Here is a 16,200-nt window from a genome sequence, read left to right as displayed (position 1 = left end):
AATTCCTGCTTACCAGAAACATCATTATAACTTCGAGAGAAAGGATTAACTAGGTGATTAGCGAATACTGGATTCCAACGCGGAAATCACGGTTTCGAATACAGTTGCTGGCCCTTAGATGTTCTCTTCTTAGGAGCTTCTTACAGCTCACTGCCCGGTGAGAGACAGTGTTGTCTATAACGAGAAAACGCGGTCTAGAGGCCGGCAGTGCACTGAATAAGCTCCGAGTGCCAATAGCCTCAGATGTTAACGCGCCTTAAATTCAAACTTCATAATGATTCCAATCCAGTTAAATGCCAGTTGCATTAACTTAGTCTAAATTAAATATCAAAATTCTTCGTTTAACCATAACCGATGTCTTCGTAAACAAAGAAAATACATTGAAGGAAGGAACTCGTACTTAATAAATGATAAAATATATAACTTTTTCGTTTTGTAAAAAAATATTGAGAACTATTTTATTTGATATTTTGTAAAATTTGTTGAATCTTTAAAATTTATTTTTTCCAATACTTTATTATCATTAAGATCATTTTTATTGTTACTATTTATATCACCATCATTAAGCGTTTCATAGGATACTTTATTCTCCTTGCTAAAGGCATTTCTAAAATTATTATCTTCAAAGTTTGGAAGAGGCACATAGTCACTTATTTTCTGGGCCTGTAAAACATTAATAAACAAAATATAAACAAGAACAAGATGAAAAAAATTATTATTATTATAAAAGGTGGGCGTATATAGCTCTTACCATACCCTAGAATACAAAAACACGATTTTTGTGACTAATATGAAATGTTGAATTTCATAGCGGAAATATAACAGGTGAACAGCGACTTTTAATTATGTGGACCTTCCTAAGTGATTTGGAAAAGGATCTATTCAAGCATTTCAATCAAACTAATTCAGCTCAAAATTTGTGGCCCAATTAATAAACCTTTTTCTATCGTGTTTTCACTCTTATGGAGAAAATTGGCATCTTGAAACACCTAAAAATGTCTTGGTGGGGGACCAATACTATGAAATGAGTAATACCCCAGACATTAAACAATCTGCTGTGAACACTATACGGCTATCTCTTCGTATTTCACCTTGAGGTTGAAGTCGTGGTATTTCACCTTGCCTACGAATGTAGCTTTACTTTTCAAACACCATTTTACCCTTCATTAAGAGTTGCTTTAGACCTGGAGAGATAAGTACGTTTCAAGTCACTGAATCAGTTGGTTTAAGTTTATACTATTCAGCTTTCTCATCCTAGAGAAGCACCAATGGTAATTCTCAAAAGTCTAGCTCCAAAAAAGTTTTTTTGTAAAAATTTCTTTGACATTACAGGAAAATCCTCCCCCTTCTATTTTAAGATTTGACATTACATTTCTGTTAAATAAAAAACACACCTGAGATTCTACTTTGGAAAGTAGTAGCTGCAGGGACATAGCATCAACGTGGATATGTCTAGACGAAGGATTTTCGTTGGAAATATCACAGACAAGTTGATCATCTGTTGCTGAACTAGACAGGCACTCCCCTAATAATAAATACAAAAAAAAAGCTTAATGTAAAAGAAAAATATACATTTTATTAAATTTTCAAAATTAGAGGCTGTAAATGCAAAACATAATTAACTTAAACTTCTACCTGATTGTGGCAACAATGTTGAAAATGTGGAAGTAAGTGGTGTTTGTTGTTGCTTTAAGATATCTTCTTGATTCTTTACTAATTTCTCTTGTATTGAATTAAATTCTTGAAATTGATCAATTATATTTTGTATCGAACTAGAAAATAAATAATTGAGAAATAAACAGTATTTTAATCACCAAAAAAGAAACTAAATAAAAAATCGTGCAGTAAACTTACTTTTGTAAATTATTTAAAGTATTTTTTACTTTATAATGACAGATAATAGCGTGCCTGGCTCTCTTTGCAATTCCCCAGTTTGGTTTTAAACTAAGAGCATTATCATAGTATGCTATCGATCTAAAAATAAAAAATAAAATTAATACCATTTTTTGCTCACTTGTAACACCAAAAGATATTTATAAACAACAATACACCTGTTATAATTTCCTAACGATGTATACACATTAGCAAGTAAAAAATGTCCTTTAGGTTTGAGAGGAGCATGATCAATTACTGAATGCAATAGTATTGCAGCCTCCGCAGTACACTGTGCTCTTTGGAGCATCACTCCTAGATTTAACATGGGTACATCCTTAAAATGTCTAAAAAAAGATGTAATGTTTCTTACAAACTAAGCTATCTAGTTATAAACATAAATTATTGATTTCTTCATTTTTATCATATTTAATGCATATCAATAAATAATCACAACATAAAAATTTTGTAAATAGATTAAGCGCTTTTAACAAGATTGTTCAGAGACTCTGTTTTACATCGATTAAATTAACGAACTATCAACGCTCAAAAAACAAACAAACAAATGTAGAAAATAGAATAATCCTACACTACAAAATCTACGTAACTAAAAAAGAAATTATCTTAACTAGAAATCAGAATTAAAAGAATAAAAACTAAGGTTACCTAGGTGCAAAGTGCAAGGATCGCTTGATACAATCCAATGCTTTTTGCGCTGCTCCTTTTTGTCTCCAATAAAGTGATGCCAAATTATAATGATACCAAGACGTAGAGTTTTTATTTAAACTATAATAAATTTGGTTTGATGATAATGGAATGCTAATATCAGATTCATCGGGCCATGTTAAATTCCATGGTTCCCTCAAAACCTATTGATAAAGTATAAATTCTTAAAAATTAAATTGTCATATACTACAAAAGGATGGTGTTTTAGACATGTACACAATGATGTTTACTTGTAGATGTGGAAATGTAGCCATGCTGAAATCCAATTGAAAAAATCTTGAACAATCCAAATCAGTACTTCCTTCTTCAGAAATTAAATCTCCTTCTACATCACTGTATAAAAGACTGTAAAGATAATTAACTCATCGTTCAAAATTAATTAAATTAAAGGAATGGAGTACTTTTACAAAGGGGAGATATCATACTTAAAGTCTTCTGATGCGTACTCGTAAAAAATTGTATCGGAGTCAAAATCTAATAATTCTTCCCTAGCAGCTGTACAATCATCATCCGAAAATAAATTCTTTTCCAATTCTGTAGCTGAACTAAGAGTTGCCCATTGGTTATCCAAAACTATTTTCTTGCGAACCATATCTTCATATAATTTTACTACGTTTTGTGCTCTTTCTTCTTGTTTTAAAAATTCGATTAAATCATAAGGTCTGTTCAGTCTAAACACAGAATCAACCTAAAGATACAAACTAACAAGTTAGTTAACTTCTTTTACTAGTCTGTTTATGGGTTTTGTGTTTCATTTATTTATTTATTTATAAAGTATTAAACGTTCAGCATTAGTTTGAAGTAATACACATTTTAAAATTGCTTGAAGGCAGAGGTTAAAAATAAAGTTCAAACATGTACCTGCGACTGAATTCTTCCATTTTCTGTAAGTACCCAATGAGTAGTTGCTACAGATAAATTAACTACATCAAATAAAACTAAAATTATTTGGAATGCATTGTGTACTAGCATTTTCATAATTAACGGTTTTTGAATCACAAGCCCAATTCGTACTCATGTCAAATATTTATTCACTAAGGTTAGACAACACTGACAAATTAGCTTGATAAGAGTTTTTATGAAATAAAATATTTTTAAAGTACATTTTAATAATAATTATGTTACTTAGTTAAAAAAAAATCTTGACTAAGATTAAGTAAAATAATTTCTAAGAAAGGATTTATAAATTTCAAAACAAAGGGTGAAACAGATGTAACTCAAGGTCATCCCATCTTTATATATATATGTCCTAGTTCCTTGGTTGACACAGTTGTCAGCTTAGCAGTGTGCAGATATCGTTGAGCAGTGTCAGCTGGACTTCTGATTAATTCTGTCAACGTTTCTTCAAAGCTAATCGAATCAACATTTCCGTATTTTAATTGTCAGCATCCAGTGTGATCTACAATTGCAACTATAAAAGATGGCAGCTACTCAAGTTCGTCAAAACTTCCATACAGATTCGGAAAATGCTATTAACAAGCAAATTAATATGGAACTGTATGCCAGTTATGTCTACTTATCAATGGTAAGTTTGCTTATAAAATCAATAGCTAATAAATATAAGTTAAATTAGTTGATTAGTATAAGTTACAGAAACACAATTGAAATGTCAATTTTTTTTAGTCGTACCATTTTGATAGAGATGACATAGCATTAGAAGGATTTCATAATTATTTCAAAAAGGCTTCGGAGGAAGAAAGAGAACATGCTATGAAGCTTATGAAATATTTGAATAAGCGAGGAGGCCGCATTCTACTTAAGGATATTTCCCAGCCAGCCAAAAATGATTGGGGTACAGCTGAAGAGGCTGTTGCCTATGCTCTTCAGCTTGAAAAGGATGTTAACATGGTAATTTAATTATTGCATTTTTTCTTATATCAGTGCTGCAATAATTATTTTAATTGATTTTATTCAACAGTTCTCCAAATCTTTAAAATATTTGGTCGTCTCGTATGTTTAATACGCCACTAAATAGACAATGTTGCTTTGTTTACTGTTTTCGAAACTACAATTGTCGCAAGGTTTACTCTATTCAAGGTTGTTGCTTTAAGTGATTCATTGCTGTGATGATCTCTTTTATTTTTTGCAATTAACCACCTGTTGTAGCTTTATTACACAGCATCTTTTACGTAAGTTAATTTTTAATAATCTGTAAACTCAAAAGTGAATTTTAGCGACCGAAATTTTACATTTCTTATTAAGATGTAAACTTTATGTGTCATAGTGTACTACCTTTGTGTAATCCGAATAAATCCTGTTGTTTATAAAATTAATTATTTAAAACTTTCAGAGTTTGTTAACACTTCATGGAATTGCTGGGTCTCACGGTGATGCTAATTTACAAGACTTCATCGAAACCGAGTATTTACAAGAGCAGGTTGATTCAATCAAATCGCTTGGTGACCTTCTCACCAATGTTAAACGTGTAGGTGAAGGACTTGGTATCTTTGTACTTGACAAAGAAATAAAGTCATCTTAACTATGTCAATGGTATACCTTTATTTTTGCGAATTATGTTAATGTATTTAATCATTTAAAATCACTTATACTTACGTAGATTGTTTCCTAATGCACCTTGATAATAAAATCATTTTTATATTATAGATCTATTTGGCAATTAATGCCTTTTATACTAATTGAATGTACTTATGGATATTGTTAAGTTCAGGCTTTCCTGAGTGTAAATGTAAATTTGCTCTAGAAAAAAGAAAATAATAATTTAGTTAGTGGTACATTTTGTTTTATACATATGTATAGAGAGAGATAATTTAAATTAAAAATTTATCCGCAGAATGTACACAGTGTTAATTATTTGTAAAATAAATACATCGACAAAACTACGATTTATGTTCATTTTTTGTATGACCTTCATTTGAATTAAAAGGCCAACAACTTTGAATTAATCACGCAAAAATGGTATGATTAATATCAAATAATAATTAGTAACAAAAATTAAAGTAAACTTAATTATTTATTTGTGAGAAGTTATAAACTTTTATTGATCGTAATAAATAGAAAGCATTTTTCATAGATTCCGAATATTGTAGTGATCTGTATATAAATCATACAACAAATTGTAATTAATTATCTAAGTTTACTTAAGATTGCGAAATTAAGCATAAAATATATTTTAGCACAGAAAATAACAAGAAAGCAACATGACTTGGTAATAATTCGAATTTAGTCGCTATCTACAAGCCATTTTGTCTTTATAAGAAATATGGGGTTATGGTTTCGTCACACAGTTGGATATGTTTGTTATCTTTGTTATAGTGAAGGTTGCTCCCAATATATAGCCTGCAACATAACTGCGTCTTAATGTACCCGAACATTGAATCAATAAAGTAATATTTATCTCTCTGGGAATGTTTTAATATTTATTAGTACCAATTAAAAATTCATCAATTCTACTTTTGCATAGATCAATTGATTCGGGGGAGACGGGTTGGAAAAAACTCCCTTGATACCAATAATCTTTCATACATTTTCTTCAAACTTAAAATCACTTCAGAAATATACTTGACTTTTACTGACTACATATTGCAGGCCTTTTTACATTAGCCAAAAATAAAATCTTTTTTTCGGAAATTAAATAAATGTAATTTAAAGCTGATTTCCAAAAGTACTGTTTCAAAAAAAAAAAAGAAGTTAGTGGGTTAAATAAATGACCAACGAGAATATATTTTTATTTCAAACACGCTCAGAAACATAAAAAGTTCGTTCAATGAAAGAAAAATTATTTTAATTTATTGTTAAAGAGGCTTTAAAGTAGCAGATTTATTAGAGTGAAGAAATGAATTAGAGTGGAGTTTTTGGACCAGATGGAACTCATAAAGTGCATTTTCGGTGAAAAATTAATTGCGCAATCGGATACAATCGAATAATTTCCCTTTACTGAGAGTGAGAATAATTAAAACGAAATCAATCTTCTTTAACATTAGAACAATATTTCGACATATGAAAAGTATTAAATCTAGCAGTTCGTCTACTTCTGATGCATTTAGGGACTAATTCTTGCATCATACTTCATTAGAAGCTAAGAATTGAATAGTGCAGTGATGTAAGCATTCATAATTAACAAGACTTCATGGCCGATTTTGATACAATAGGGAAACAAGAAAATTGATAGAAATGATTGAAAATTTTATTTTTTCACATTTCAGAGAGAAAAACCTATCACAAGTTACGAATTAGCTTTTCGAAAATATAAAGAAACTTCCTAGATGTTGTACAATAAAATCGTTAGAATGTATTTTTTCCACTGATACAATAATTTTCATAACGAAAAGCGTAAATTTTATTTAATTAGAAAAAAAAAATTGGGAAAGAAATTATTCTTCCATGTTTTAGTACGGCTAGTAAAGAATTGACAAATTACTGGAAATTATATCCTTATATTGCACAATAGACTGGGCAAATCAAATGTATTCGAAAGCTTGGCTGCAAAATTTGATAAATTATTTTCGGCGAGCTTTGAGCAGCGAAATTTTTTATATAGGAGACATTTTTATAGAAACAATTAAGTTAAATAACGCTAATTTCACAGTTCAGCGGAGATCAGTGAAAACTGGTTTTAGAGACTGAAATATTTTCCTGGATAATGTTATATCCACTTTTCAAACTTCTTTCCAGCCTTGCCTTTTCTGCTGTTCAAAAGAATCTCTAATATTGTGCTGAGGATATCATTTTAACAAGTAATAATTGTTGTAGATATAACTTAAGAGCACAACTAGTACCATCGATTACACAAGACTGCTGGCTTGGTTACACTTAAGTGTATTGATTACAAAATATTTTAGACAGTTTTGAAAATCAGAATCAATTTAAATAAATCTGTGTACGATTTAATTGCATTAATCGATCTTCAATGACTAACGTTTGAACGTTCAATTGTTTGAAGACATTTTAGTTATGGCCATCGAACTTCGCGTAAATGTTGACACGCTGCCAAACTAGTTTTGGACCATAACCAAAATTTAGTTAAGGTGGCATTTCAAGAGTGAAGTTAAATTTGGACGCAAAATACTCAATTTTGAAAATCTGAGTATTCCAATCTCATAGTAGTTAATTTCCATAAAGTTCTTCGTAAAATGTAGCCTTGATACCTTATTTTAACATAATTTTGACGGCGATTTCCTTGGAAAGATTCTGAGACTAAGTCGTTTAAATTTAACACGAAGAAAGCAAACCTAATGTATATAATATATTAAAGTAAATTACGTAATCTTAAGTACAAATAAATAGTTACGACCATTAACAGTTACATAAATAAAGACAAAATATTTATTTATAAGATGACAGAGGCGAATTTAAAATAATTATGCCAATTTTAAATAGGAACTTCATTTTGTTAAAAGAAAAAAAAATACCCTAATTTTTTACTCATTATTAGATATTTATAACTTAAACATTATTACTAGTTGATTTCCAGTTATTTAAACAGTCAATCATGTTTATTACAAGTAAATATTATGTATAAGCGATTAAACTTTTATCATTTCTTCAAAATTTAATGTTATCAAATGTAAACAAACATTTATATCACTATCAAAATTAAAAACTTCTCTCTTTTTCTCATATTTGAGATTAATACAGTCACTATATGCAAAACAACTATTTTCTATTTTCGGGCAGGTTCAGGAATTTCTTCCATCATCAGAATACCGTTTATCACTTTTTATAAAAGCAATGACTTCAACTTTTTGAACCATCTTCCATATACTAAGGAAACAGGATCAGGTCCTCATGATCATACTATCTACATAGAGAAAATAATAAAATTAATGCAATATCTCAACCAGCTTATTAAACGAGATCATAATAATGGAAGCAAATATTAGAAACTTGTGAAGTTTTAAAAAGAGAAATATGATAATGTGAGTAAGTAGTATTGAACATTGTGGCTGAGACAATTTATTAGGTAATGATATAGATGAGTCTCAATTCACTTACCATTACACAAGTTAAAAACTGAATTTTTATTAATAAAAAATAATTTAACACGTTAATAAATCTTCTAATATCTAAAATTAGATACTAGAGAACTCATATGAAAAACAACTGAATTTAAATCTGTCATCATTCTAAATCTACATACATAACAACTCGACTGCTGAAGAGGCAGAGTCAGCAGAGACTCAAAAAGCTATGAGAGTTGGAGAAGAACCCAATTCTACATCTGCCCTCCTAAATATAGCCATTGGATCACCAATGTTAGGTTATTCAAAATAGTTCACAACTGTTCTAAGACAGAGGAAGATGTGAGCGTCAGGATGGTGAAGCTAAGCCAAGGTTTGACACCAAGTAATAGAAAAAATAAACTAAAGCCTCTCAGAATTGATGATTACAAACCCTTCTCTAGTGTGAAGTGGACTTGCCATTTTTTGCGGATCTTGGCGCTCGCACGAGTAACACTGAAACTGATGACAAAAAACTCATAATGCCGGCGTAAGTATTTGATGCGGGCAACTACTTACATTTAGCGAATCTCTCATTAGCAAAAATACTAAATCAATGAAAAAACACTGATCTTGTGGCTGGCTGATTGGTAAAAGCCGATGCGAAAAAACTGATATAAAGAAACCACTACAGATCATTTCAATCACAATGAGTTTGTTTTGCTGCCACTTCCTAATACTCTTTATCTAACGGGTGACCATGCCAATGACCGTAGTAGATCCCGTTAAGGGGCACTGCAGACTGAAGATGAAAATTGAAGTAATAATTATAGGACAAAATTAAATATGATTAATCTTCTATTAATAATGTTTCGCCATTCAACAGATCTACTGCAAAATAACATCCCACTTCTTGGAATTACTTATTTCACAATGTTCGCTGCAGCATATAATTCTATTTCACAAAGAGATTTTTATTTTAGAAAATAGAAACCATAAATAAAAAAATACCTGTAATATCAGCACTGATAATGAATACATATATTGTTCTAAATAAGAATTCTTAATGGAACTAATAATATAAGATATACTGCCATAATTACCAGAACATTATGATGCATCCTTTTCTTCCATATATTGAATATCCATTCTTTTTTTTTTTTTTTTTAAAAAACTGGTAATTACTACTATTTGGTACCAAAAATCTAAAAATACAAGATTTCCTCTACTTCTTCATGGTTTAAATTCAATATTATTATTTTTCAATTAAATAATAATTACTGTTCTAACAGCACGAACATGTTTTAATTTGTAAATCAATTTATTTATTTTGTTAGTTGTCTGAATAGAAATAAACTACACTTTCTAAGATCATTAACCTATTTTTCTTTGATTACCTATATGAATTACTTTTTACAAATCTTTTTAATTTTATTTTGAACAAGACATAAGATACTGCTGGAAATTCATTACCCTAGATGATACTGTAGAATCAGGCGTAATTACCTCATTCAACTTTTTTAAATGTATATTCTTATGATGCGCTAAACCACTTCTCTGGGCAAAACTTTTACCACAAATATGACAAGTAAAACTTTTTACTAACGAATGTGTTGATTTATGATGGATCAAACCACTTCCTTGGGCAAATGCTTTACCACATACATCACAACTGAAAGCTTTAACTTCTGAATGTGTTTGTTTGTGATGTGTTAAACCACTTCTTTGTCGAAAGCATTTACCGCAAACACTACACTGAAATGCTTTTATTTCTGAATGCATTGGCAAATGATGCGATAATCCACTACGTTGGGAAAATGCTTTACCACATATTAGACAGGTAAACATACCATGTCTTTCACGTTGATGCCTCAATTTTGATTGCTTATCACGAAAAGTTTCATCACATTTCAAACACTTTAATAATGATGACCAATCAGAGTTCTCTAAAATTTGTGTTTCAGGGTACAAAGCTTCTAATGCTTCACCTTCTGTTTCCTAAAAATTAGACCAACATATTAGTGAATAGCAAGGCAGTAGAAATTTGCAAAAATGTAATAAAGCAATAGTTAATAAATAAGCAATAAACAAATAAATAACGGAATAGAAGTTAGCAATAACAAATACCCTTCGGGCCATAACATGGAAGAGAATATCTAATGTCCCCTTCCCCACGCCCACTAGAAAAGGCAGACTTCAAAATGTCATTAGTGGAACCTTCACTAATGACACCTGCATTCCACTTATACATGAAATCATGTCTCCAACATGTAGCAGAAACTTCGTACAAAAGTAAGGTGATAATGGATTTAAATTCACTTAACGTAACTCTATACACTAGTAATAAACTTATAATTTCGTTATTTAAAAAAAAATTGTGAGTAAAAGTTTTTACTCAAATCAATAAATTGTAAAAAATGGAATATAAAAAGTAAATTTAACGTAAGGTGCACTTCGAAACCATAGTATTTAAGATTTTAATTAACCCTGGTATTACGCACTCTCTCTCGCAGAGCAGGTAGGGAACATTAGATGACAAATATAAACATGGAGAAGGTGCTTACCTTCAATAAATCGATTTTTGTGTCGATTTTGGACTTACATATATAAAAGTTTTTAAAACTCAAAACATCTATTTCGCCGTTTATCATTTAAAAAATAAAATAAAATACTACATTGAGTTAATATAAAGTTTATCTTTATAAATGCTTTTGATTATTAGTTGACTTGATGTTAAAGATAAACTTATTATCGATTTGTTAATAACAAACATCTATTTTATATGCATTTGGATTAATATATTTACATTCATGTGTGCGTGATTATTTGGTAAACACTAAACTGTGGATGGTAATAGCTTGAATACCGTTGTTTCATTTAGATACGTGTCCCTCAGTAAAGGGAGTGTTGTGAAGTACAGTTTTGCTGGCATTGTTTGGTAGTAATTGCATACGTCAAGAAATAACTTGATATTTTCATTACTCAGCAACCAACAATTGACATCTATGTCGTAGATGAGTTTATTATTTTATTCCAACGTGTCATGGGGCGTGGAACAAGATTAGTAATCATTGATTACATTATCACTGTATCACTGTGTATAAAATTGATTTAATAATATTTTGTGTGAAGGAGTTTTGAAAATTCAATATTAGGTAAGAAGTTTATCTTTTTAAATATTGTTTTTTGTAAATATAAGATATGCAAGCTTATAGATTAGTAATTCGGAATAAAACACCTAAAATGGCTGGTAGTAAGGTGTAATAATGAACATTTTCTACGAGTTTGGCCATATTCATGGAGAAACTGAACTATTTAAAATACTTTATGAAATTCAGGAAACATAACATTGGTTAACAACTAAAACAGTATTTGAAAAATGTATTTTGTGTTTATCCATACCACTAAACAAAATTCATTGCTCCTGAATATAAACATCTGGCCGGCTTTCAATTTAGATATTGCTACACTCTTCTTAAATATTACTAAGGAATGATAAATTAGCCAATTGGTAATAACATTTACCGTATATATTTATAACCCATAAGAAGAGTATTTTAATGTTTGTATGTTATTTATGAATGGGAAGCAATTCTCAAGCGAATCATCATGAAAGTCATAGTCTTTTCTATGAAGCCATGCTCTTTTTGTAGAAGAAAATGTATTTTCTCAATAAATTTTTTCCATGGAAAGTTTCTAATATTTCGTTTTGAACAAAGAAATTAAAAATATTCCAGATTTAAAGTATACTAATTTCATTTTTTTCTCTTTGTATTTTTCTAGCGTCTTTATGTGTGGAACAAAACAAAAAATGGGAGCAATGAAAGCATTAATATTGGTAGGAGGTTATGGAACCCGTTTACGCCCTCTGACACTTAGTCGACCTAAACCCCTTGTGGAATTCGCTAACAAACCTATGCTACTGCATCAGATAGAGGCATTAGTGGGTGCTGGTGTGAAAGAAGTAGTATTGGCAGTATCCTACAGAGCGGAACAAATGGAGAAAGAATTGAAAGAAGAAGCTGGAAAACTTGGAGTAAATTTGATATTTTCACATGAGACCGAACCTTTAGGTACCGCTGGTCCTTTAGCGTTAGCAAAAGACATATTATCCGCAAGTGATGAACCATTTTTCGTATTAAATTCTGATATTATTTGTGAGTTTCCATTTAAAGAATTGGAACACTTCCATCGAAGTCACAAGAAAGAAGGTACTATCGTAGTTACAAAAGTTGAAGAGCCATCAAAATATGGTGTAGTTGTGTATGACGAACGAGGTTGTATTGAAAGTTTCATTGAAAAACCACAAGAATTTGTTTCTAATAAAATTAATGCTGGGATGTACATTTTAAATCCATCTGTTCTTAAAAGAATAGAACTACGCCCCACAAGTATTGAAAAGGAAGTTTTTCCGTTTATGGCACAAGAGGGAGAACTTTATGCTTTGGAGCTTCAAGGGTTTTGGATGGATGTTGGACAGCCTAAAGATTTCCTTACTGGTAAGTGCGGTGGCGTGTTAAATAATAGTGCAATGTACGAAGATATGTAATACTTCTGTTTTTTAATTACAACAAAGTAATAATTTAACATTTTAAAAATGCTAAATCAGGTGTCACACTGCTTCTTCATTGTTAAACTAAAATAACTGTTCAATTTGTCTAACAGGTATGTGTATGTATTTGGCCTCACTCAGACACAAAGATCCATCAGCCTTATATTCAGGACCAGGCACAGTTGGCAATGTTCTTGTTCATCCCTCTGCGACAATTGGACGTGGCTGTATTATCGGACCGAACGTAACAATTGGACCAGATGTTATAGTTGAAGATGGTGTATGTATTAAACGAAGTACTATTTTAGAAAAAGCAACTATAAAATCACATTCATGGGTTAGCGGATGTATAGTTGGTTGGAAATCATTGGTTGGAAAGTGGGTACGAATGGAAAACACTACAGTGCTTGGCGAAGATGTAATCATTAAGGATGAATTATATATTAATGGGGGCAAAGTTTTACCTCATAAAAATATTGTTAATTCAGTACCTGATCCTCAGGTAATAATGTGACTATACATTACAGTTTAACTAACATTAGATTCTTAAAAGTTCAGCTCTAAGCAGATAAAATAACTGTCTGTTTAAAATGTCTTTTCATTCAGGTACCAAAAAAGAGTTAAGTTAGATCAATTCCCTACTTAGATTTAGAAGTTTTCCCTAGGACTGTTCAGTTAATAAAAAGTATTTTGATTACTTTGCTATATTAATTATTTTTAACGATTCATATTTTTGTTAATGTAAGTTTAAATCAAGATATCTACCTTTTTGTTACTAGTTATTTTTAAAAAAACTACATTCATATGTTTACTTACGAAAACAAATACAGAATCATTTTCCAAAAGCAACAATGCTGAGTTATGGCCCCTTCAATATTTCCTCCAGTCAGTTCATCTATAGCGGTTCACAGCGCTTCAAATAATTTTAAGAATAAAATATTTTCTTCTTTTCCGATTATAGCTTGCCCTTTTGTTTGAAATGAAATTTGTTCTGGCCACCTCCAGATTTTCATGTGCCTCCAAATTTTAGATGATCAAGTATTGACTGGTAAATAAAAAATTTCTTTAAGTATTCCTTTAAGAAAGTGTATTGTAGCTTTCCAAGTGAAATATGTACCAGATGAACCATACTAGAATAATTTCAGTTTACTATCCTATCCGAAAATCAAAATCAAAAATATAATTAAATCATGGCTGTAACAATTCTCATAAACTAAAAATTGGCAAAAGAAAAAGTAACGTATTTAAAGAAAAAGGTTTTGTTTACGTTTATGTTCATAAAAATCGCCACCAGAGTACTTTGCCAACTGGAAAATACCATTCTCAACCACCTTAAACAATGTAGAAATTTGAAGTTTTGTACCAAGATATAGAAGTGAATAGGAAGTCTTTTTTGTTTACGTTAGTTTCTCTGCCTACAGGGAATTTGCAAAACAAAACGTTTTTTACATTGCATGTTTGTTTTATTCAGTTAACACATACATATATTAATAAATTTGTTTGTATTCTTTAATTCGTTTTTTTAAAAAGCTATTTAGTAACATATTTGTGAAATTTATTTAATTTATAGACTTTTAGTCAGAATAAGCGCTGCCAATTTTCCATAATTTTGAATGTAAAATTATAAAATGTTTCTAATAAACATTATTTGGAAATTATAAATTTTAGAAATAATTTATGAAGCACAGATTTGCTAAAAGTACAGATTACAAATTAGCTGACACAAAGAAATTCATTAGGTTTGGTTTTTATTTTAATTATTTAAATTAAAATGTGCTTAGTAAAATAGGTAATTAGTGATCCCAACTTAATATAGCTTAAAATATGTGGATTTTAGGTTATAATTTTCATGGAAACGCAGCTCACTTTTGGAAACTGAGAAATTAGTGTGGTATATTTCTCCACATTTATTTTTAATGTTTTTTTTTTAAGGTAAAAAACCTAAAAAAGCAATTTTTACCTGATACAATTTGCAATAGATAAATTGTCCTAGGTTTTTTACCGGAAATTTTGAGGGCTTCCGAGTCTGCAAATTTGTTTTTTTACTAGATAAAATGGCATATGCCTTGGGTAAATAGGATTTTTACTTTCTTACCATTGCTACGACTAGTAGTTTTATTCCAACTTTTTCTTGGGTGTACTATTGAGGCATTTTCCTTCAAAGTAAATGACTGAGGTTCTTTGAGGATAACATGGTGATATTTTCCCGGCCAGGGAAACTGTCGTCTCTTTATGCTTTTGTCCTGAATGTCCGAACACCCTTAAAATAACAGTCAATCACGAATTTACTACTTAGGGCTTATTACCTAGTTGAAGAGTCCCTAGATGTCTTATAAAATAACGTCTCTTGTAATTTCAGCAGCACAAATGTTTAGGAAATGCTTTTAACTGAAAAATAAATTTTCTTGGGCTTACCGAGATTTCACAACTTGCTATGGTTCAATGTATTCTAGTTCGTTTGATGCAATCACAGCTTAACGTTACACTAAAGAAACATACCAAGATTGGTAAAAACAAAGTTTCAACTATAAAGAAGACTGTAAAATTGTTACTGTAAATTTAGGCTTAAGTTTTTCTTTTAAATGCTTAGAATCGGTTCTAAGATCTAACAGTTTACCTGAAAAAAAAGGTATTTTTAAGTTAAACAAAAAAATCTTTAATCAACTAAACTTATAATCTCTAAACATGTTAAAAGATAATCTCGGACTTGTTTTAAAAGATAATGTACCAAAAACAATGTAAATAAAATTGTAAATAAAATAAAATTATTTGTAATGAAACAATAAAATTTTTTAATGCAAATGATTATTAATTAAAAAAAGTATATTTACTATTGTTAAAAAAAAATCACAATTTTTTTAAGTCTACAACTATGTTGTTACTAGCAGAAATCTAAATATGTGAATTTATTTGTGTTGTAACCGCATTTTATAGGATATATAATATATAATTATTGTTTATGTGCAAATGTATATCAAATAAATGTTGAAATATTCTTATGATTTAAATATTACCTAAGTGTGATAAATCTTTATTAAATTCTTGTAAAAATTACAGCTACAGTGATGAGGGTAGCACACTCTTATTCCTAATTAGTGAGTGAACTCCTGAGTGTTTCACATAACGAAGTCGAATTAAATAAATTTTGGTTAG

General features: G+C 30.0%; 4 protein-coding genes across 9 annotated transcripts; 2 read left to right on the top strand and 2 right to left on the bottom strand.

The window, feature by feature from the left end:
• Positions 1-424: 424 nt before the first annotated feature.
• On the bottom strand, positions 425-3,780 carry LOC141461268 (tetratricopeptide repeat protein 17). 5 transcript variants are annotated; one of them, XM_074142153.1, is made up of 9 exons: positions 3,460-3,780; positions 3,024-3,286; positions 2,829-2,943; positions 2,539-2,741; positions 2,052-2,219; positions 1,855-1,974; positions 1,636-1,772; positions 1,395-1,525; positions 425-663 (listed from the first exon to the last, which is right to left on the bottom strand). In XM_074142153.1, exons 1-9 carry the CDS (start codon positions 3,574-3,576, stop codon positions 454-456), a joined length of 1,464 nt encoding a protein of 487 aa, XP_073998254.1. In that variant the 5' UTR covers positions 3,577-3,780; the 3' UTR covers positions 425-453. The 5 variants fall into 5 exon arrangements, with proteins under 5 accessions (XP_073998254.1, XP_073998255.1, XP_073998256.1 ...); XM_074142154.1 differs by having other exon boundaries at positions 2,829-2,931; XM_074142155.1 differs by having other exon boundaries at positions 3,045-3,286.
• An 83-nt stretch (positions 3,781-3,863) lies between these two features.
• LOC141461278 (soma ferritin-like) lies at positions 3,864-9,657 on the top strand. The gene is made up of 3 exons (XM_074142188.1): positions 3,864-4,123; positions 4,222-4,446; positions 4,889-9,657. Exons 1-3 carry the CDS (start codon positions 4,019-4,021, stop codon positions 5,075-5,077), a joined length of 519 nt encoding a protein of 172 aa, XP_073998289.1. The 5' UTR covers positions 3,864-4,018; the 3' UTR covers positions 5,078-9,657.
• On the bottom strand, positions 4,885-11,041 carry LOC141461277 (uncharacterized). 2 transcript variants are annotated; one of them, XR_012462715.1, is made up of 3 exons: positions 10,623-11,041; positions 9,599-10,493; positions 4,885-8,356 (listed from the first exon to the last, which is right to left on the bottom strand). XR_012462715.1 is itself a non-coding variant. In XM_074142187.1 (2 exons), exons 1-2 carry the CDS (start codon positions 10,632-10,634, stop codon positions 9,927-9,929), a joined length of 579 nt encoding a protein of 192 aa, XP_073998288.1. In that variant the 5' UTR covers positions 10,635-11,041; the 3' UTR covers positions 4,885-9,926. The 2 variants fall into 2 exon arrangements, 1 of the variants encoding a protein (XP_073998288.1); XM_074142187.1 differs by having other exon boundaries at positions 4,885-10,493.
• A 237-nt stretch (positions 11,042-11,278) lies between these two features.
• Gmppb (GDP-mannose pyrophosphorylase B) lies at positions 11,279-16,042 on the top strand. The gene is made up of 3 exons (XM_074142178.1): positions 11,279-11,650; positions 12,279-12,994; positions 13,161-16,042. Exons 2-3 carry the CDS (start codon positions 12,286-12,288, stop codon positions 13,559-13,561), a joined length of 1,110 nt encoding a protein of 369 aa, XP_073998279.1. The 5' UTR covers positions 11,279-11,650; positions 12,279-12,285; the 3' UTR covers positions 13,562-16,042.
• The last annotated feature ends 158 nt before the right edge of the window (positions 16,043-16,200 follow it).

This window comes from Rhodnius prolixus, unplaced genomic scaffold (genome assembly GCF_049639745.1).
Source record: "Rhodnius prolixus isolate KJV_2025 unplaced genomic scaffold, Rpr scaffold_6, whole genome shotgun sequence".
NCBI lineage: Eukaryota > Metazoa > Arthropoda > Insecta > Hemiptera > Reduviidae > Rhodnius > Rhodnius prolixus.
Note: the sequence above shows the minus strand (reverse complement) of the source record. Positions and strands in the feature narration are given on the sequence as shown.

Excerpts from the sequence above, each read along its gene's own strand:
- LOC141461268 (XM_074142153.1), bottom strand. The coding sequence starts at position 3,576 with ATGAAAATGCTAGTACACAATGCATTCCAAATAATTTTAGTTTTATTT. Across the intron at positions 3,287-3,459 it reads ATGGAAGAATTCAGTCGCAG|GTTGATTCTGTGTTTAGACT; the intron begins GTACATGTTTGA and ends TTGTATCTTTAG. Across the intron at positions 1,975-2,051 it reads TCGTTAGGAAATTATAACAG|ATCGATAGCATACTATGATA; the intron begins GTGTATTGTTGT and ends TTTTATTTTTAG.
- LOC141461278 (XM_074142188.1), top strand. The coding sequence starts at position 4,019 with ATGGCAGCTACTCAAGTTCGTCAAAACTTCCATACAGATTCGGAAAAT. Across the intron at positions 4,124-4,221 it reads GTTATGTCTACTTATCAATG|TCGTACCATTTTGATAGAGA; the intron begins GTAAGTTTGCTT and ends AATTTTTTTTAG. Across the intron at positions 4,447-4,888 it reads TTGAAAAGGATGTTAACATG|AGTTTGTTAACACTTCATGG; the intron begins GTAATTTAATTA and ends TAAAACTTTCAG.
- Gmppb (XM_074142178.1), top strand. The coding sequence starts at position 12,286 with ATGTGTGGAACAAAACAAAAAATGGGAGCAATGAAAGCATTAATATTG. Across the intron at positions 12,995-13,160 it reads GCCTAAAGATTTCCTTACTG|GTATGTGTATGTATTTGGCC; the intron begins GTAAGTGCGGTG and ends TTTGTCTAACAG.